Source organism: Hypanus sabinus, chromosome 2, assembly GCF_030144855.1.
Source record: "Hypanus sabinus isolate sHypSab1 chromosome 2, sHypSab1.hap1, whole genome shotgun sequence".
In the NCBI taxonomy this organism is placed as follows: Eukaryota; Metazoa; Chordata; class Chondrichthyes; order Myliobatiformes; family Dasyatidae; genus Hypanus; species Hypanus sabinus.
Genome location: NC_082707.1, coordinates 118,836,913 through 118,852,057, shown reverse-complemented (window position 1 = coordinate 118,852,057; position 15,145 = coordinate 118,836,913). Strand labels below are relative to the sequence as shown.

Genomic DNA, 15,145 nt, shown 5'->3' with positions numbered 1-15,145 from the left:
ATGGGGCTTGCTCTGCAAGACACGCACCATCTTGACTTGGAAATATATTGCTGCCATTTCTTCATCATTGCTCGGACAAATTCTTTGAAATCTCTTCCTAATAACATTGTGGGTTGACCCACATTTCAAGGACTGCAGTTGTTCAAGAAGGTAACTCACCACAACTTCTGTAGAGCGCATAGGGTTGGGTAATTAAATGCTAGCTCAGCTTGCAAAGCCAACATCCCTTGAATTAATATTTAAAAAAGACTATACAACATCAGCAACACATTACACAAAAGAGCTTAACTGCTCAGTCAATGGCTGTCCACCATTTTGCCCTATTACTAGCATTCCATTTCATTCATTCCACACATTGGTCTCCCCATTCTTCCTGACTTAAACTAACTTATTAACTCTTCTCGGGCTTCCGGCTGGGACCAGGCAGTCCCAAAGGCTATTGGCATGGCACAGTAGTTTTGTTCTGTTGAAGTCAATCCTGTGATCATTGTGTATGCAACATTCTGCTACTGTTGATTTCTCTGGGGAACCTAACAATGAGGAGGAACCCATCGTGACTACCTGCCTTCCCTAATTTTCCACAGTTTCTAAAAGGATCACCAAGATCCTGAAGAAATACCAGATTAATACCACCCACAAGCCCATAAGGAAGCCCAAATCCTAGCTTATGCAGGTCAAAGATTCAGGACAGCTGGTGTTTACAGGATTCCCTGTGAATGCGGAGAGCGTGTATCAGCCAAGCATGGTGGACATTTGCATCAAGGAGCACAGGATTTGTATCTGTTTGGATTACCCAGAGAAATTGGCTGTAGCAGAACACTGCATTCACAATGACCACAGGATTGACTTTGATGGCACTAAAACTACTGTGCTGTACCAAATGGCTTATGTGAACACTTGGTGAAGGAAGCCATTGAAATAAGACCAGAGAATAAGAATTTTAATAAAGCCAAAGGTCTCGCTCTAAGTAAGAACTGAAATACAATTTTAAACAAGGTGGGATCACAGAATCCTGAATGTTTGAGGACTAACCAATCAGGAGGCACGGACAATGGGAGTTGAATATATATATCACCGGACTGGACGTGCCGAGGCATCAGCCCTGATGAAAATGGTGGAGTTTGTCATCAAAATGTCGGTTGAAATCAACACTTGTGCCTGGCTGAAAGCTAAAGAAGAATTTTTACGTCATATATGCTGGGAAAGTACTAAGTCCTTTTTTACACTAACTTGTTTTCTCTCCTTTTCAGTTCTGATAAAGAGTCTTTGCCCTGAAACATTAATTGTTTTTCTTTCCACAATTGCCATTTAACTGGCTGAGCTGTTAACATAGTAGAGAAATGGCATCATGGCCTGAATGGGCAAGACAAGATACATGATGTGTCTTTTAACAATTATACAGTATTTCAGAATTGGGAGATTAACCACACGGGCTGAGAAGAAAACCCCAGCGAACTCGCTGCTAATTCAAATACTGCACAGTAAATTCACAACTAATTCAAATACTGTACAGGATAAAAGAAGCAATTGAAGTTAAAATGGAGAGGAAACCTTTTTTCCTCATATTTCCCATTTTTTTTAATAAACCAACAATTTGTAACACTTGAAGGAATGGCATTCTGAATCTGAAATGATTAATTTCAGCAGCTATAGTTGCTTAGCATCTAATAACCCAGTTCCTCCAGCATTTTGTGTGTGATGTCCTGGTAATATTGCCTCCATACAATACTGAGTAAAGAATCCATTGCACCTTTCGGCCTGAAATTACTACTCCTGATAAAGATAAAGAGAATATAGTGACCTTTCAATTAGAAAAAGTACCAGATAATTTACTATTGACGATAAAAACCATTTCAACTTATATGTCTTTATCAGTACAGTTCCAAATTCTGAATAGTTCTTACCTTGAAGAATAAGGCCTGAATCCTGAATGGTGAAATTAAACATAGCAAATGGAGCAAGTGGAGATTTGGCAACAATGATCTGAAAAAAAAAGAACAAAGCAGAAAGCAAGATGAGTTAAAGACAAGAGTAAGGCCAAATCTGCAGGAAGTATATTAGAAATGGAAGCTTCTCATAATTCCTTCAAGCCACCTTCAAGCTATTTTGAAAATTATGAATTTACAGAAGAAATACCTCAAGTGAACATCAGAAGAGGAGACGGCTTCTCATCAACAATCTAATGCAATTACAATATATGCCTACTTTTGTCCAACGTCCCTAAAGACTTCTTCAACTAAAGTCTATTAGTTCCAGATATAAAACCATCAATTGCCCTATTAACTATGGCTGCACTCTGAAAAGAACTGCAAATTCCCTGAAGAATTCAGCATGACCCCTTTGACCCTCTCCAATTTTTATTGATGCATTACAGAGGGCATCCTATCTAGACGTATCACAGGTTGGAATGGTAACTGTTCTGTACAAAACCACAAGTAACTATGGAGGTTGTGGACATAGCTCAGCTCATCACGGAAACCAGTCTCCCCTCTGTGGTACTCGTCTACACTTGTTGCTGCCTCTATAAAGCAGCCAACTTAATCATAGACCCACCTACTCTGCACATTCTCTCTTCCTGCCTCTCTCATCATACAGGAGATACATAAGCCTGGAAACACACATCACCAGACTCAAGGATAGCTTTTATCCTGCTGTGATAGGACAACTGAATGATCCCCTAATACGATAAGACAAACTATTGACCTCATAATCTACTTTGTCATGGACATGCATCTTATTGTATGCTGCACTTTGTCCATAAATGTGTCACTATATTAAAATATAAAACAGTACAGCACAGAACAGGTCATTCAACCCACAATGTTGTGTTGACTCTTTTACCCTATTTCAAGATCAATCTAACCCTTCCCTCCCACATAGCCCTTAATTTTTCTTTCATCCACATTCCCAAGAATCTCTTAAAAGTTCTTAATGTTTCTGCTTGTACCATCACCCCTGGCAGTACATTCTATGTACCCTCCACTGGCTTTGTAAAAGATCTACCTCTGACACCCTGTCTATATTTTCTCAAATCACCTTAAAATTATGCCTTCTCAATTATGCTGTTGCAGGCCTAGGAAAAAGGTGCCTGCTGTTCACTCGTTCTATGCCTCTTATCATGTTATACACCTCTATCATATTCTGCATTATTATTATTATTATTATTTTTCCCTTGTACTATCTCAATGTACTGATGCAATGAAATGATCTGTATAGATGGCAGGCTAAACAAAATTTTTCACTGTACCTCAGTATATATGACAATAATAAACCTACAGTATTTACATGCAGGATGATTTCCAAATTTCACAGCAGAAAGACATGCCTCACCCAGGACATGCCCTCTTCTCATTGTTACCATCAGGAAGGAGGTACAGAAGCCTGAAGGCACCCACTCAGTGATTCAGAAACAGCTTCTTCCCCTCTGCCATCTGATTTCTAAATAGACATTGAATCCATGAACACAACCTCACTTTTATTATATATTATTTGTTCTTGTAGTATTTTTAATATACATATATAGTTACTGTAATTGATTTATTTATTTGTTCTATATTATCTTGTATTGCATTGTACTGCTGCTGCCAAATTAACAAATTGCATGACTCATGCCAGTGATATTAGACCTGATTCTGTTTCTGTTTCACAGTACTATTCTAGAGACAAACCCTTCGGCCAAAAGTAGAGCTATTCATTTACCTATAACCTCCATTTCATGACTTGAATATTTCAAAACACCTGTTGACCTTCTAAGTTCTACAGTACAACCTTAGTTTGCAGATAAGCTGCTCATAATCCAGGACATACCTACTCTGCACTTCTTCCAATACTAATCCTTCCCAGGGTGCTGACAGTATTCCAGATACAGTGTAACCACGGCTCTGTAGAACTGTGGAATAACTTCCAACCACTTGTCAAGAGCTCTCTGTTTGCTGCAGAATGCATTGGGAATGTTATGTTAATGCCAGTGATGCTCAGTATGATTTGTCATACTGTGGCCGTTTCTTCACCTTTGGGCATAAACCATCAAAGTTGCCCCACAAGATTCTTCAAAAGTCAAAGACAGGAGAGTGAAAGAGCATGGCAATAAACAAGAAGTAGCTTCCCTTATACAGTACATCCTAGATCAACTATGGCAGTATGTTAGTATTTAAATAATAAAGGCTCTCATCTGGGTTTTGTGCAAAGTTCCAAACCTTCTGTGTCTTAATCCAAATCTCCAAAGTTACCCTCTACTAAAAATGTTACACTCTTGAATTATGATCCCACACCCTTCATCTATAAATATTACATTGCAGAAACAGTGTAAGCCTTTGTTTCCTTGAGATTTGACTACTTCTTAGCTAGTCTAGGCCCAGCCTTCACTACCTGCCAATTGAACTTGTTCCACTCCTCAACTGTGTGGACCAACATATTCTAATTCCTCTACCCACTGATGTACAGTAGTTCCAGTTAACTTTATAAACTCTCTTACTTGCTTTCCAGTATCTCCTTCCCTTATCATAGGAGAAAGATGATAAAGCAGTAAAGCACTGGAACAGGTCCTTCGCCTCAATGTTGGCACCAACCTTGATACTAATCTAAACAAGTTCAATCCACCTGCATAAAGAACATATTTCCTGTATATCCACAAGTCTGAATGTTCCTTAAACTTTACTATCGTATCTGCTTCTATCTCGTCACCTGGCAGTGCATTCCGGGCATCTACCAGCCTCGGTGTAAAGAATCTTTGTTCAGAAATCTTTAAACTTTCCCTCCTTGCCTTAAACCTATGCCATCTAGTATGTGGCATTTTCACCACGGTAAAAGGATTCTACCATATATGCCCCTCATAATTTTATACACCTTGATCAGGTCACTTCTCTGGCTCCAAAGCTCTTGCCAATAGTATCAATCTTCACCAGTTCCATACAACCCGCTGAAGTATCTGTACACCTCTGACCTCTTGATCATCCTTGATATTTAAGGATCAGGAGACATCTTTTCAGTTGCTAAAACCGTGATCTGCCTTTTCCACCCATTATCTCAGACTCTTTACCAGGTTTTACTCCATGGCGTAGAATGACAAACCCCTCATTCTATTATATGAAAGGTACTTCCTGAGAATACAAGGAGGCCTAGTGTGTCAACCTACTCCACATAGAAAACATTAGGAGCTAGGGCTTAGGCAGCTGTCAGTGTGTCCCACTACCAAATTTAATTGGTAGAATCACATCTCAGAGCAATCAGATTGCTCATATCTTGTAATTATTTTTCAGAAAAGGCGGCATGTATGTTGGCTGTCAGAGCATCCTCATGAGTTTCATTTCTCCAGTTATTTATTTCCCTATCGCCTCCTTTTTGTCACATGCCCACCACTCCTCTGACCCTGATTCTCCACTCATCCACAATCATCCAAGGGATAATTTACAGTTACCAATTAACAAATTTTGGGATGTATGAGGAAATTGGGGGGGGGGGGGAAGAGCCATTTGTTCACAGAGAGAGGGCAGGTGTCTATTTTGAGTTTATTGGGTAGGTCATCTACCTAAACAAAATATAGCCTTCTATTTGTGAAGGGTAAACTGGCACTGGTAAAATAATAAATAAAATAGAAAAGACTACACTGTTGAGTCTGGGTGTGATCAACCATCATCTATATACTCTGATACGTTCTAACAAAATGTAAAAAAAATTTAAAACTTTATTAATATAGATCAAGACAAATATAAAAAGTTAAGAGCATGCAAAATCACCTCCAAATACAGAGGATTCCGGTTAACTGGGCCATCCGGTAATCAGGTCAGCTGTTTATTTAGGTCACTATGCTGCTTAACTGGAACAGGAGACTGTTGCCGAATAATTTCTAACCAGCAATCAGTCCCACGTGCTTGTGTGGTTCAGACACTACACCATGCTTCGAGAGAACAGTTTTTAAGGAGTGTCAGTTGTGTGTTTGTGTTCAAAAAGCAGTGATTTTTTTTGTCACTAGCAGTTGGCGTGAAATAAGCAGTAAGACAATTCAGAACTGTTTTGCCCACTGTGTCTCCAAGCATTAGGCTTGGAGAAGCCAGAAACATCCGGGAGTGAAAATGAAATGATTTCACTACCTTAACAAGTTGGGAACTATGAAGGATTTTAAGGTATTGACAACCATCTTGAATGCTACAATGAAAATGAAGATTTGCAGTTTACAGTCGTTGAAAGCATTGTATGAAGGCAGTCCATTGTCTACACTAGGTGTCTGCATTGATTTTGTTTACTGCAGTCAATCTAAAGAACACAGCAATGTACACTGGATGAATTCCTCTGATGATAATTATTAAGAACTAATACGTAGTTTTATAGTACAGTAGTAGTATTTGGTAGTGTTCTAATTTGTTTTTTATTTCATTTAAGTACATAATTTGTTAGTTAAATAGTAGTTAGTCTTTTTTATACCCTTTCAACTATTTCCGTGAATCTTCGGCCAATTGGGCAGCCAAAATGTACTGGTCCTGATGTGTCCCAAATACCCAGAACCCACTGTACATAAAACTAATCAAGAATCCATTAAAAAATATACAGAATTTCAAAGATTCCGCCTAGCACGTTCCTTGATAACAAGGAGGTGAAATTTTATAGTGAGTGATGCCCAGATATCACATGGCAAATAAAAAGGGATCACTTCCTCTGAATACCAAATACGCATCCAAAATAGATGACCTCCTCAATGCCAGCACTGTGAGGCAGCAACATTAACTTGACAATGCCGTGCAAGTACACACAATATAGATCCTGGAAGCATCAAGAAAGTCCAGAAATCAAGAAAGCATCAAATAAAGTCACTCCTCGTTCAGTGGAATAAAGACCTAGACTGGTCAAACTCTCCCTATAACTCAGGCCCTCCAGTCCTGGCAACATTCTTGTAAACTGTCTTGTTTATTACTGCTTCTGCTTCCTGCTAAATCTTCTGTCAGCTTCTGATAGATTACAATTAAAACTAGAATTTACTTAAAATCTTACATCCATCCCACAACGAGGGGTATAAATTTTTGCGTTATGACTCAGTTGCAATGTACAGACATATGAATTTAAAAGTCTAAGGGGTTGTAAAAAGAAGCTGTCCCGTAGATCATAGAGTCACAAGCAATACAGCACAGATACAGGCTTTTTGGCCCATTGAGTTCATTCCAACCATGGTGCCCATCCAGCTATCCCAATTTCCTGAATATAGCCCATGTCCCTCTAAGCCAGAGGCTCCCATCCTTTATTATGCCATGGACCCATGGACCCCAAATTGGGAACTCCTGTTCTAAATTCTGCTCCTCCATGTATCTATCCAGTTGCTTCTTAAAATACTATTGTACGTGCCTCAGTAACTTGGTCTGGCAACTCATTCTATATATATATATCACCTTCTGTGTGAATAAGTTACACCTTAGGTCCCTTTTAAATCTTTCTTCTCTCAGTTCAACCTATGGGCCCTAGTTTTGGATTCTCCGACCCTGATGAAAAGACTGTTAACACCCATCTTACCTATGCTGCTCGTAATTTTAAACACTTCTATACGGTCACCCTTCATTCACCTACGTTCAAAGGAATAAAGACCCTAGTTGTCCAACCTCTCCCTAACCTGGAAACTTCCTTCTAATTTTTTTTACTTATTCCTTCCTGCCTCTGCTTTCTGTTAAATCATTTTGATTTTTGCTCATATGTCATAGCCCATGGCATGCTTTGGAAAATAAAAGATAGCCAGAGTCACAGGGAATGGAACCAAGCTCTTTGGCACTGAGCATCAGCCACCATTTATATTAACCCGACATCAATCTCATTTTTACAAATATTCTCTGCCACATTCTCAGTAACGTCCCCCAGATCCTACCACTCACCTACACACCAAGGCCAATTTACAGTGTCAAACCCACCAACTCACACATCTTTGGGGTGTGGGAGAAAACAAGGACACATGGTGGAAACTCATGAGATTACAGAGAAATTGTAAATATTCTATACAGACAGCGCCCAAGGCCAGGATTAAACACAGGTCACTAGTGCTGTGAGGCGGCAACTCTACCAACTACATCACTATAATTGGAAAGGAATTGTTAAAAGTCAGAATGGCAGAGAAACAGTAATCTCTGCAAGTCATGAACTGCAGAGGCTAAATCAAAATTGTAGGAGGAATTATTTTGTGTACGTGACTTCATGGATAGAAATTAATTCAATGTAAGGATGGATGAAAACCAAGTATTTATTAGGATGTGTAAGGCTTCACTGGCTGCTGAACTGAACCAGTGCTGTCACTTATACTGAGTTTGCAGCAAAGTTTTTCCCCCTTATTTAACTATCAGAAGAATCTTTTATTGCTAACTTCATGTGAAGGACAATGCCTATGAGAATGTTTTACCTTTCCTTTATATTGGTCAGGGATACGTTTCTTTTAATCTAGTAAGCTCCTAAGTCTGAGAACTCTCCTTCCCTCATGCAGCCCACAGAGAGGATTGTGTTTCAAAACTGGAAATATTATAATTGCTGTCATTGGCCTTGGATGAAGAGGAACATCTTAGCAAAAAGAGTACAAATGATCTGGTCAAAATAACAGGAAAGATGTGATTAAGCAAGAGGAGGTGCAGAAAAGATTCACAAGGATGTTGCCTGGACTGGTGGGTTTGAATTATAAGGAGAGATTGGAAACACTAAGTCTGTTTCCCCTGAGGCAAAGGAGGCTGAGACAGACAGACAGACATACTTTATTGATCCTGAGGGAAATTGGGTTTCATTACAGTTGCAACAACCAAGAATAGTGTAGAAATATAGCAATGTAAAACCATAAATGATTAAATAATAATAAGTAAATTATGCCAAGTGGAAATAAGTCCAGGACCAGCCTATTGGCTCAGGGTGTCTGACACTCCGAGGGAGGAGTTGTAAAGTTTGATGGCCACGGGCAGGAATTACTTCCTATGATGCTCAGTGTTGCATCTCGGTGGAATGAGTCTCCGGCTGAATGTATTCCTGTGCCTAACCAGTACATTATGGAGTGGATGGGAGTCATTGTCCAAGATAGCATGCAACTTGGACAGCATCCTCTTTTCAGACACCGCCGTCAGAGAGTCCAGTTCCACCCCCAAAACATCACTGGCCTTATGAATAAGTTTGTTGATTCTGTTGGTGTCTGTTACCCTCAGCCTGCTGCCCCAGCACACAACAGCAAACATGATAGCACTGGCCACCACAGACTCGTAGAACATCCTCAGCATCGTCCGGCAGATGTTAAAGGACCTCTGTCTCCTCAGGAAATAGAGATGGCTCTGACCCTTCTTGTAGACAGTCTCAGTGTTCTTTGACCAGTCCAGTTTATTGTCAATTCGAGGCGAGGAGACATGATAGAGATAAATAACATTATGAGAGGCATAGGTAACTGGCCAGAGTCTGTTTCCACAGCTGGGGTGCCTAAAACTTTGAGGGCACAGGTTTAAGGTGAAAGGGAGGAGGTTTAAAGGGGATCTGAGGGACTAATTTTTCACACAGAATGTAGTTAATACCTGATGTGAGCTGCTGGGAACAGGAAGAGCATTTAAGAGGTTTCTGTACAGGTACTTGAATAAGCAAGGCATAGATAGATACAGAATTAATATAGGTAAGCAGCATTAACATAGATGGGTGCAAAAGGTGCAGTGGACCCATGGGCTTGTTTCAATCCTTTATAACTCCACGACTCTGTTCTGAGTGAGGAAAACATAAGGGTTAAGGTTAGAATTGGGAACCCATCAAGAATCTGAAGGTCTGTTCAATGGGCCAGAACATCCAGCTGCTGTCTACTGGTAACTTAGCTGACAGAAATAGCCACAGCGCTGGCTGATCAGCTACCCCTACTGAACCTATCAAACTTCCAGAGTTCAGTGAACTTCATCTACAGCACAAGTACAACTAGCCCCCCAACAAAAAATGATTTTTTAAATCAAGTTCAGCACTTACCTTGTACAAGTGATTGCATGGATAATTATTGCCAAATGTATGACTAGGTTTCAAATAGATTGTTTAATTTGAACAGATAGAACTGTTTTTTAGCCTTTTCAGTATTTATTTCCATTTCAGTCAGAATATAATTATGCACAACTTCTTTATTCTTAGTGTGATTTTGTAGAATGAATAACACCACTTGCAGAACCAGTAAAGGACTCTGTCAGTCTGTGTTGCATTATAAATGTTATGTTTCACAGCTAAACCAAGTCCTGACTGGAACAGATTTTACTGACAGATTATTGCTTTCTGTAATAAAGTAGTATCAGATAGAGGTAGCAGGAACACAAAGTACTTTATGATTGCCCACAGGTAAATTTTCATGGGCAGGCGGTAATGAGTTTGAGTCCCACGGCTCTTTGTGCAGAGAATGAGCGTCTCGCCTCCAACTTCAGGACTCTGAAGTTTCCTTTAACAAGACTTTTAACATAGCTACCCCCAAATTTCCACTGCAGACCTAGCCACCTCAGAATGACAAAGAGTTAGATTTTATATCTTTAGAAATATTTCCTTATGATACAAGAATAGGCCTTTTTGCTCACTGGGTCTATGCCAGCTTTCTGGCTCATGCCCTTCAGTCCCATCCCCACACTTATTTCCCTACAACCTATTGTCTCTCACGTGTGCATTGACTCCTCCCCATTCTCCTGCCAAACACGTCAATGAGAATGATTTACAGTGGTTAATTAACCTACCAAGCTGCACGTCTCTGGAACGTAGGTGGAAACCTTAGCACCCAGAGGAAACCTATACAGTTACAGGGAAATCACGCAAACTCCACATAGGTAGCTGCATGGTTTGGATTGAATCCAGTTCATTGACAGCATGATTGTACTGTTGTCCTCCCCAAGTCTCACTCAGCCAGAGACCTCCAGCAATCTAACTATCAAGGTACAGTAAAAACAATGTTGGCAATGCCCAAATCATTGATAGTGGAGGCTGCTCACTGGCATAAAGGTTCCAAGGGTACAGTGGTTGGAGGGTCCAAAAGTCATCCACTCAGTCACCTTCTGCTCTGAAAGTAAGTGACAGCTATCACTCCGTGTTGGTAGCTCGAACTTTTTAACTCATCAAGGAGAGTGAGTTTGAATGTCCAGACCTGCTGTCTGCCACCTTCTTACCAGTGACCACACAAAGCATCAGAAAGTCTGCTGAACTCCTGTGCTTACAATTGAATTTGTATTGTTGTCCCAGTAAAAGTGCTAAAGGCACATAGCCCCAGAACTGGCTCTCTGACTTCATGGGCAAGGATGACACTTCCTTCATGAATGAGGAAAATAGAAGTAAAGCAAGATGACAACCAAAAAGCATAAATCTTCATGCCCTCCATCTGAGGGAGGGGTGGGAAAGCAGAAAATATTGGAAGCACTCAGTGCATCAAGCAGCATCTGCAAAGGGAGAAACACCAAGATCACCAACTTTCATCAGAATCGGAGAAAATGAGAACCAGAGTCAGAATTGACTTCACTGGCATGTGTCATGAAATCTGTTAACTTTACAGCAGCAGTACAATGAAATACATGATATATATATCATGTATATATAGTGTTCATGGGTTCATTGTCCATTCAGAAATCAGATGGCAGAGGGGAAGAAGCTGCTCCTGATCACTGAGTGTGTGCCTTCAGGTTTCACTCGTTTATTTTAAATTGTGCAGGAGGTTATACAGAGTAGAGAGAATGTCCATAGTAATGTGTTAGAGCCAGATAATTTCCTCTATTTCCCCACCAACTCACCCATCCATCCACACTGCCTCATTCTGGACAGAAACAGTTAATATTTCAGGTCAACACCCTTTCATCAGAAATGGAAAAATGAAAAAATGTGCACTTTTTAAGTTGCAGAGAAGTGTTGGATTGGAGACCAAGTATGTGGTAGAATGGCGATCTATCACAGACTTTAAGATATGTGATGAGAAGGGGGGACGCAGAGAATGCGAAAGAAACTATTCTACAGGACTCGATAATGGTCTCTAACAACCTGTGACAGACACATACACCCATTGTTATCTCCACCCCTCATACGCTCTGCAACTTCAAAAAGATTTGTTCCCTCACTTTTCCAGTTCTGATGAAGGGTCAACGACTTGAATCATTACCTCTGTCAACCTCTCCTCCGATGCTGCCTGACATGCTAGGCATCTGGAGCATTTCCTACTTTAATTTTAGCTAAAAAATATTTGATTGGAAACCTGACTTCATTTGAAATACTCAGCAGATCAGGCTGCAGCAATTTGGAAAAGCAACAGTTAACAGCCCAATGGTGGCACTGGTTTTACTTGATGCCCTCCCCCACCCTCTCTGTGAATTAACAAGCTTCCTTTGTCTCTGTCTTAGATCTGACAAAAGGTTTTCAGTCTGAAACATCAACTCTGATTCTCTTCTCACAGATTCAGCCTAGCCTTCTGAGTATTTCCAACATTATCTGATTTTTATTGAACTAAAATACAACTGTTATTGCAGAGAACTCACAGGTCTTTCTTGCATAATACCCTAGGATATTCAATGTCTATCTGAGGAATAAGATGGCTTCTAGATCTAATGTCACTCACAGAAGGAAGGGGAGTAACTGGAAGAAGTGCACGATATTTTTGATGGAGCAACAGCACATTAATTAAACTCAAGATGCCACCTCACTGCAAGTAATTAAATGAGAGGATGACTGCTCGAATATCTCACTTGAAGAGAGGTACTTCTCACACTGTAGCACTCTCTCAGTATGGCAGTGAAGTGTCAGCAAGGATTATACAACATTGTACACGAATCCCTTCTCTAAGATCGTTCTGCACTAAAATATTTCCATCAGATAACAGTGTCTATAGACATCGGAAAGAATTTGGAAGACTACAGCATATGGTCCATAAAGTCCAGATTTTGGTTTCAAAGATAAAGTGCAGAAGTACAGGCACAAGCCTGCTCAGAGATGTTATGCTTGGATTGGGATCTGATGTGGTTGAAGTGAATAAACTCTGGGAAACAGGAATGCGACATTCAGTTGAAGAATGCCTTTATCTGGACTGTGTCATTTCTGGTATGCTGCAGTGTTATCCAAAGTAACCACTCAGAGAAACAGCCAACGAGCTGGGCCAAAGTTACATTGGGGCCTTACTAATTCAAACACTTCGATTTATGTAATCTCTTCCATAAGTTCAAGATGTTTTATAACCATTGAAATCTTTCTAGAGTGCATTTGTAAAGCAGGAATCAGCAGTAGTTTTCCATGCATTAGAAGACATAGAGTAGATAAAGTGCAAACTACTATTTAATTTAAACAGTTGGATTCCACAACTCAATTCAAATTTAAAATTTGGAAAGGTTACCAAATTGGGGAAGTAACACAAAGAACTCATGACTCATGGAGTAGGAGCATTTTGTGATGAAACAGAGAACTTTGAGCTGACTTATCAAACACAGATTTGGTGAATTCCACCTGAAGCAACCACCCTATCAAACCTAGTGCCTGTCTGTAGCAGAACCTGCTGGTCCCACAACACACTCAAAATGCTGGTGCAATGCAGCAGGCCAGGCAGCATCAATAGGAAGAAGCACAGTCGATGTTTCGGGCTGAGACCCTTGGTCAGGACTAATTGAAAGAAAAGATAGTAAGAGATTTGAAAGTGGGAAGGGGAGAGGGAGATCTGAAATGATAGGAGAAGACAGAAGGAGGAGGGATGAAGCTAAGAGCTGGAAAGATGATTGGCAACAGAGATACAAAGTTGGAGAAGGGAAAGGATCATGGAACAGGAGACCTAGGAAGAAAGGGGGAGGGGAGCACCAGACGGAGATGGAGAACAGACAAAGAGTGATTGTGAGAGGGACAGAGAGAGAAAAAGGGAAAAATGAACAAATATACAAATAAATAAATAAAGATATACAAGAAAGCTGGATGAACTCAGCAGGCCAGGCTGCATCCGTTGATAGAAGCAGTCAACGCTTCGGGTCGAGACCCTTCGTCAGGACTGGCAAAGGGTCTTGACCCGAAACGTTGACTGCTTCTTTCAATGGATGCTGCCAGGCCTGCTGAGTTTATCCAGCTCATTTGTACGTCTTGATTTGACCGCAGCATCTGCAGTGAACTTTGTGTTTAAATAAATAAGGGGTGGGGTAAGAAGGAGAGGAGGGGCATTAACTGAAATTAGAGAAATCAATGTTCATGCCATCAGGTTGGAGGCTACCCAGCCGGTATATAAGGTGTTGTTCCTCCAATCGGAGTGTGGCTTCATCTTGACAGTAGAGGAGGCCATGGATAGACATATCAGAATGGGAATGGGACGTGGAATTAAAATGTGTGGCCACTGGGAGATCCTGCTTTCTCTGGCGGACAGAGTGTAGGTGTTCAGCGAAACGGTCTCCCAGTCTGCGTCGGGTCTCACCAATATATAGAAAGCCGCACCAGGAACACCGGATGCAGTATATCACACCAGCCGACTCACAGGTGAAGTGTCGCCTCACCTGGAAGGACCGTCTGGGGCCCTGAATGGTGGTGAGGTAGGAAGTGTAAGGGCAGATGTAGCACTTGTTCTGCATCCAAGGATAAGTGCCAGGAGGGAGATCGGTGGGAAGGGACGGGGGGGGGGGGGGGGGGGGGGAAGAATGGTCCCACATTGGTCTCATCAGCTTCCTCAGAACTGGAATGGAAGCAAGTCTTCCTCAATTCCAAGGGACTACTCAAGAAGAAAGATGAAACACCGATCTACAGCCAGTTACCAAAAGCTTGCTACTCGTTCTTAAACAGGTCAATCGCTATTGCATTATTTTTATTAATCACAGAATGACACAAGACAGAAAACTCTTCAGCTCAACACATCCAAGCTGACTGTACTGTACATCTATATTAATCCTATCTGTCCTCATTAGATCTGTGTCTTTCAGTGCCTTCCTATATCAGGGTCTGTTTAAATTCCTGTTAAACATAGTAACTGCATCTGATTCACCACATTTTCTGGGTGCAATTTCTGCCTGTTATAACACGATCTGGCTAACAGTCACATCTTCACCTCTTCTCACCTTTCTGCATTTTGCAGAGACTGCTTACTCTGTGACTCACTGGCCCCCTGTTTGTTATTACCCACCACTTCCCATCCATGGCATTTTCCCAATGTACTTGGAGATGTTCCATCTCCCTTTCACCTCTTTCCTACACCATCATCCAAGAGCTCAAC

At 40.9% G+C, this 15,145-nt stretch overlaps 1 protein-coding gene across 6 annotated transcripts in view; it reads right to left on the bottom strand.

The window, feature by feature from the left end:
• Positions 1-15,145, bottom strand: part of rad51b (RAD51 paralog B) — a 562,125-nt gene that overhangs the window by 133,821 nt on the left and 413,159 nt on the right. For 5 of the 6 annotated variants that reach the window (XM_059953396.1, XM_059953406.1, XM_059953376.1 and 2 more), the window contains exon 10: positions 1,905-1,983. In XM_059953396.1, the coding sequence (XP_059809379.1) occupies positions 1,905-1,983 (79 nt within the window). Of the gene's footprint in view, positions 1-1,642; positions 1,774-1,904; positions 1,984-15,145 lie in introns of those variants that run through there. The other variant, XM_059953416.1, reaches the window with a different exon arrangement.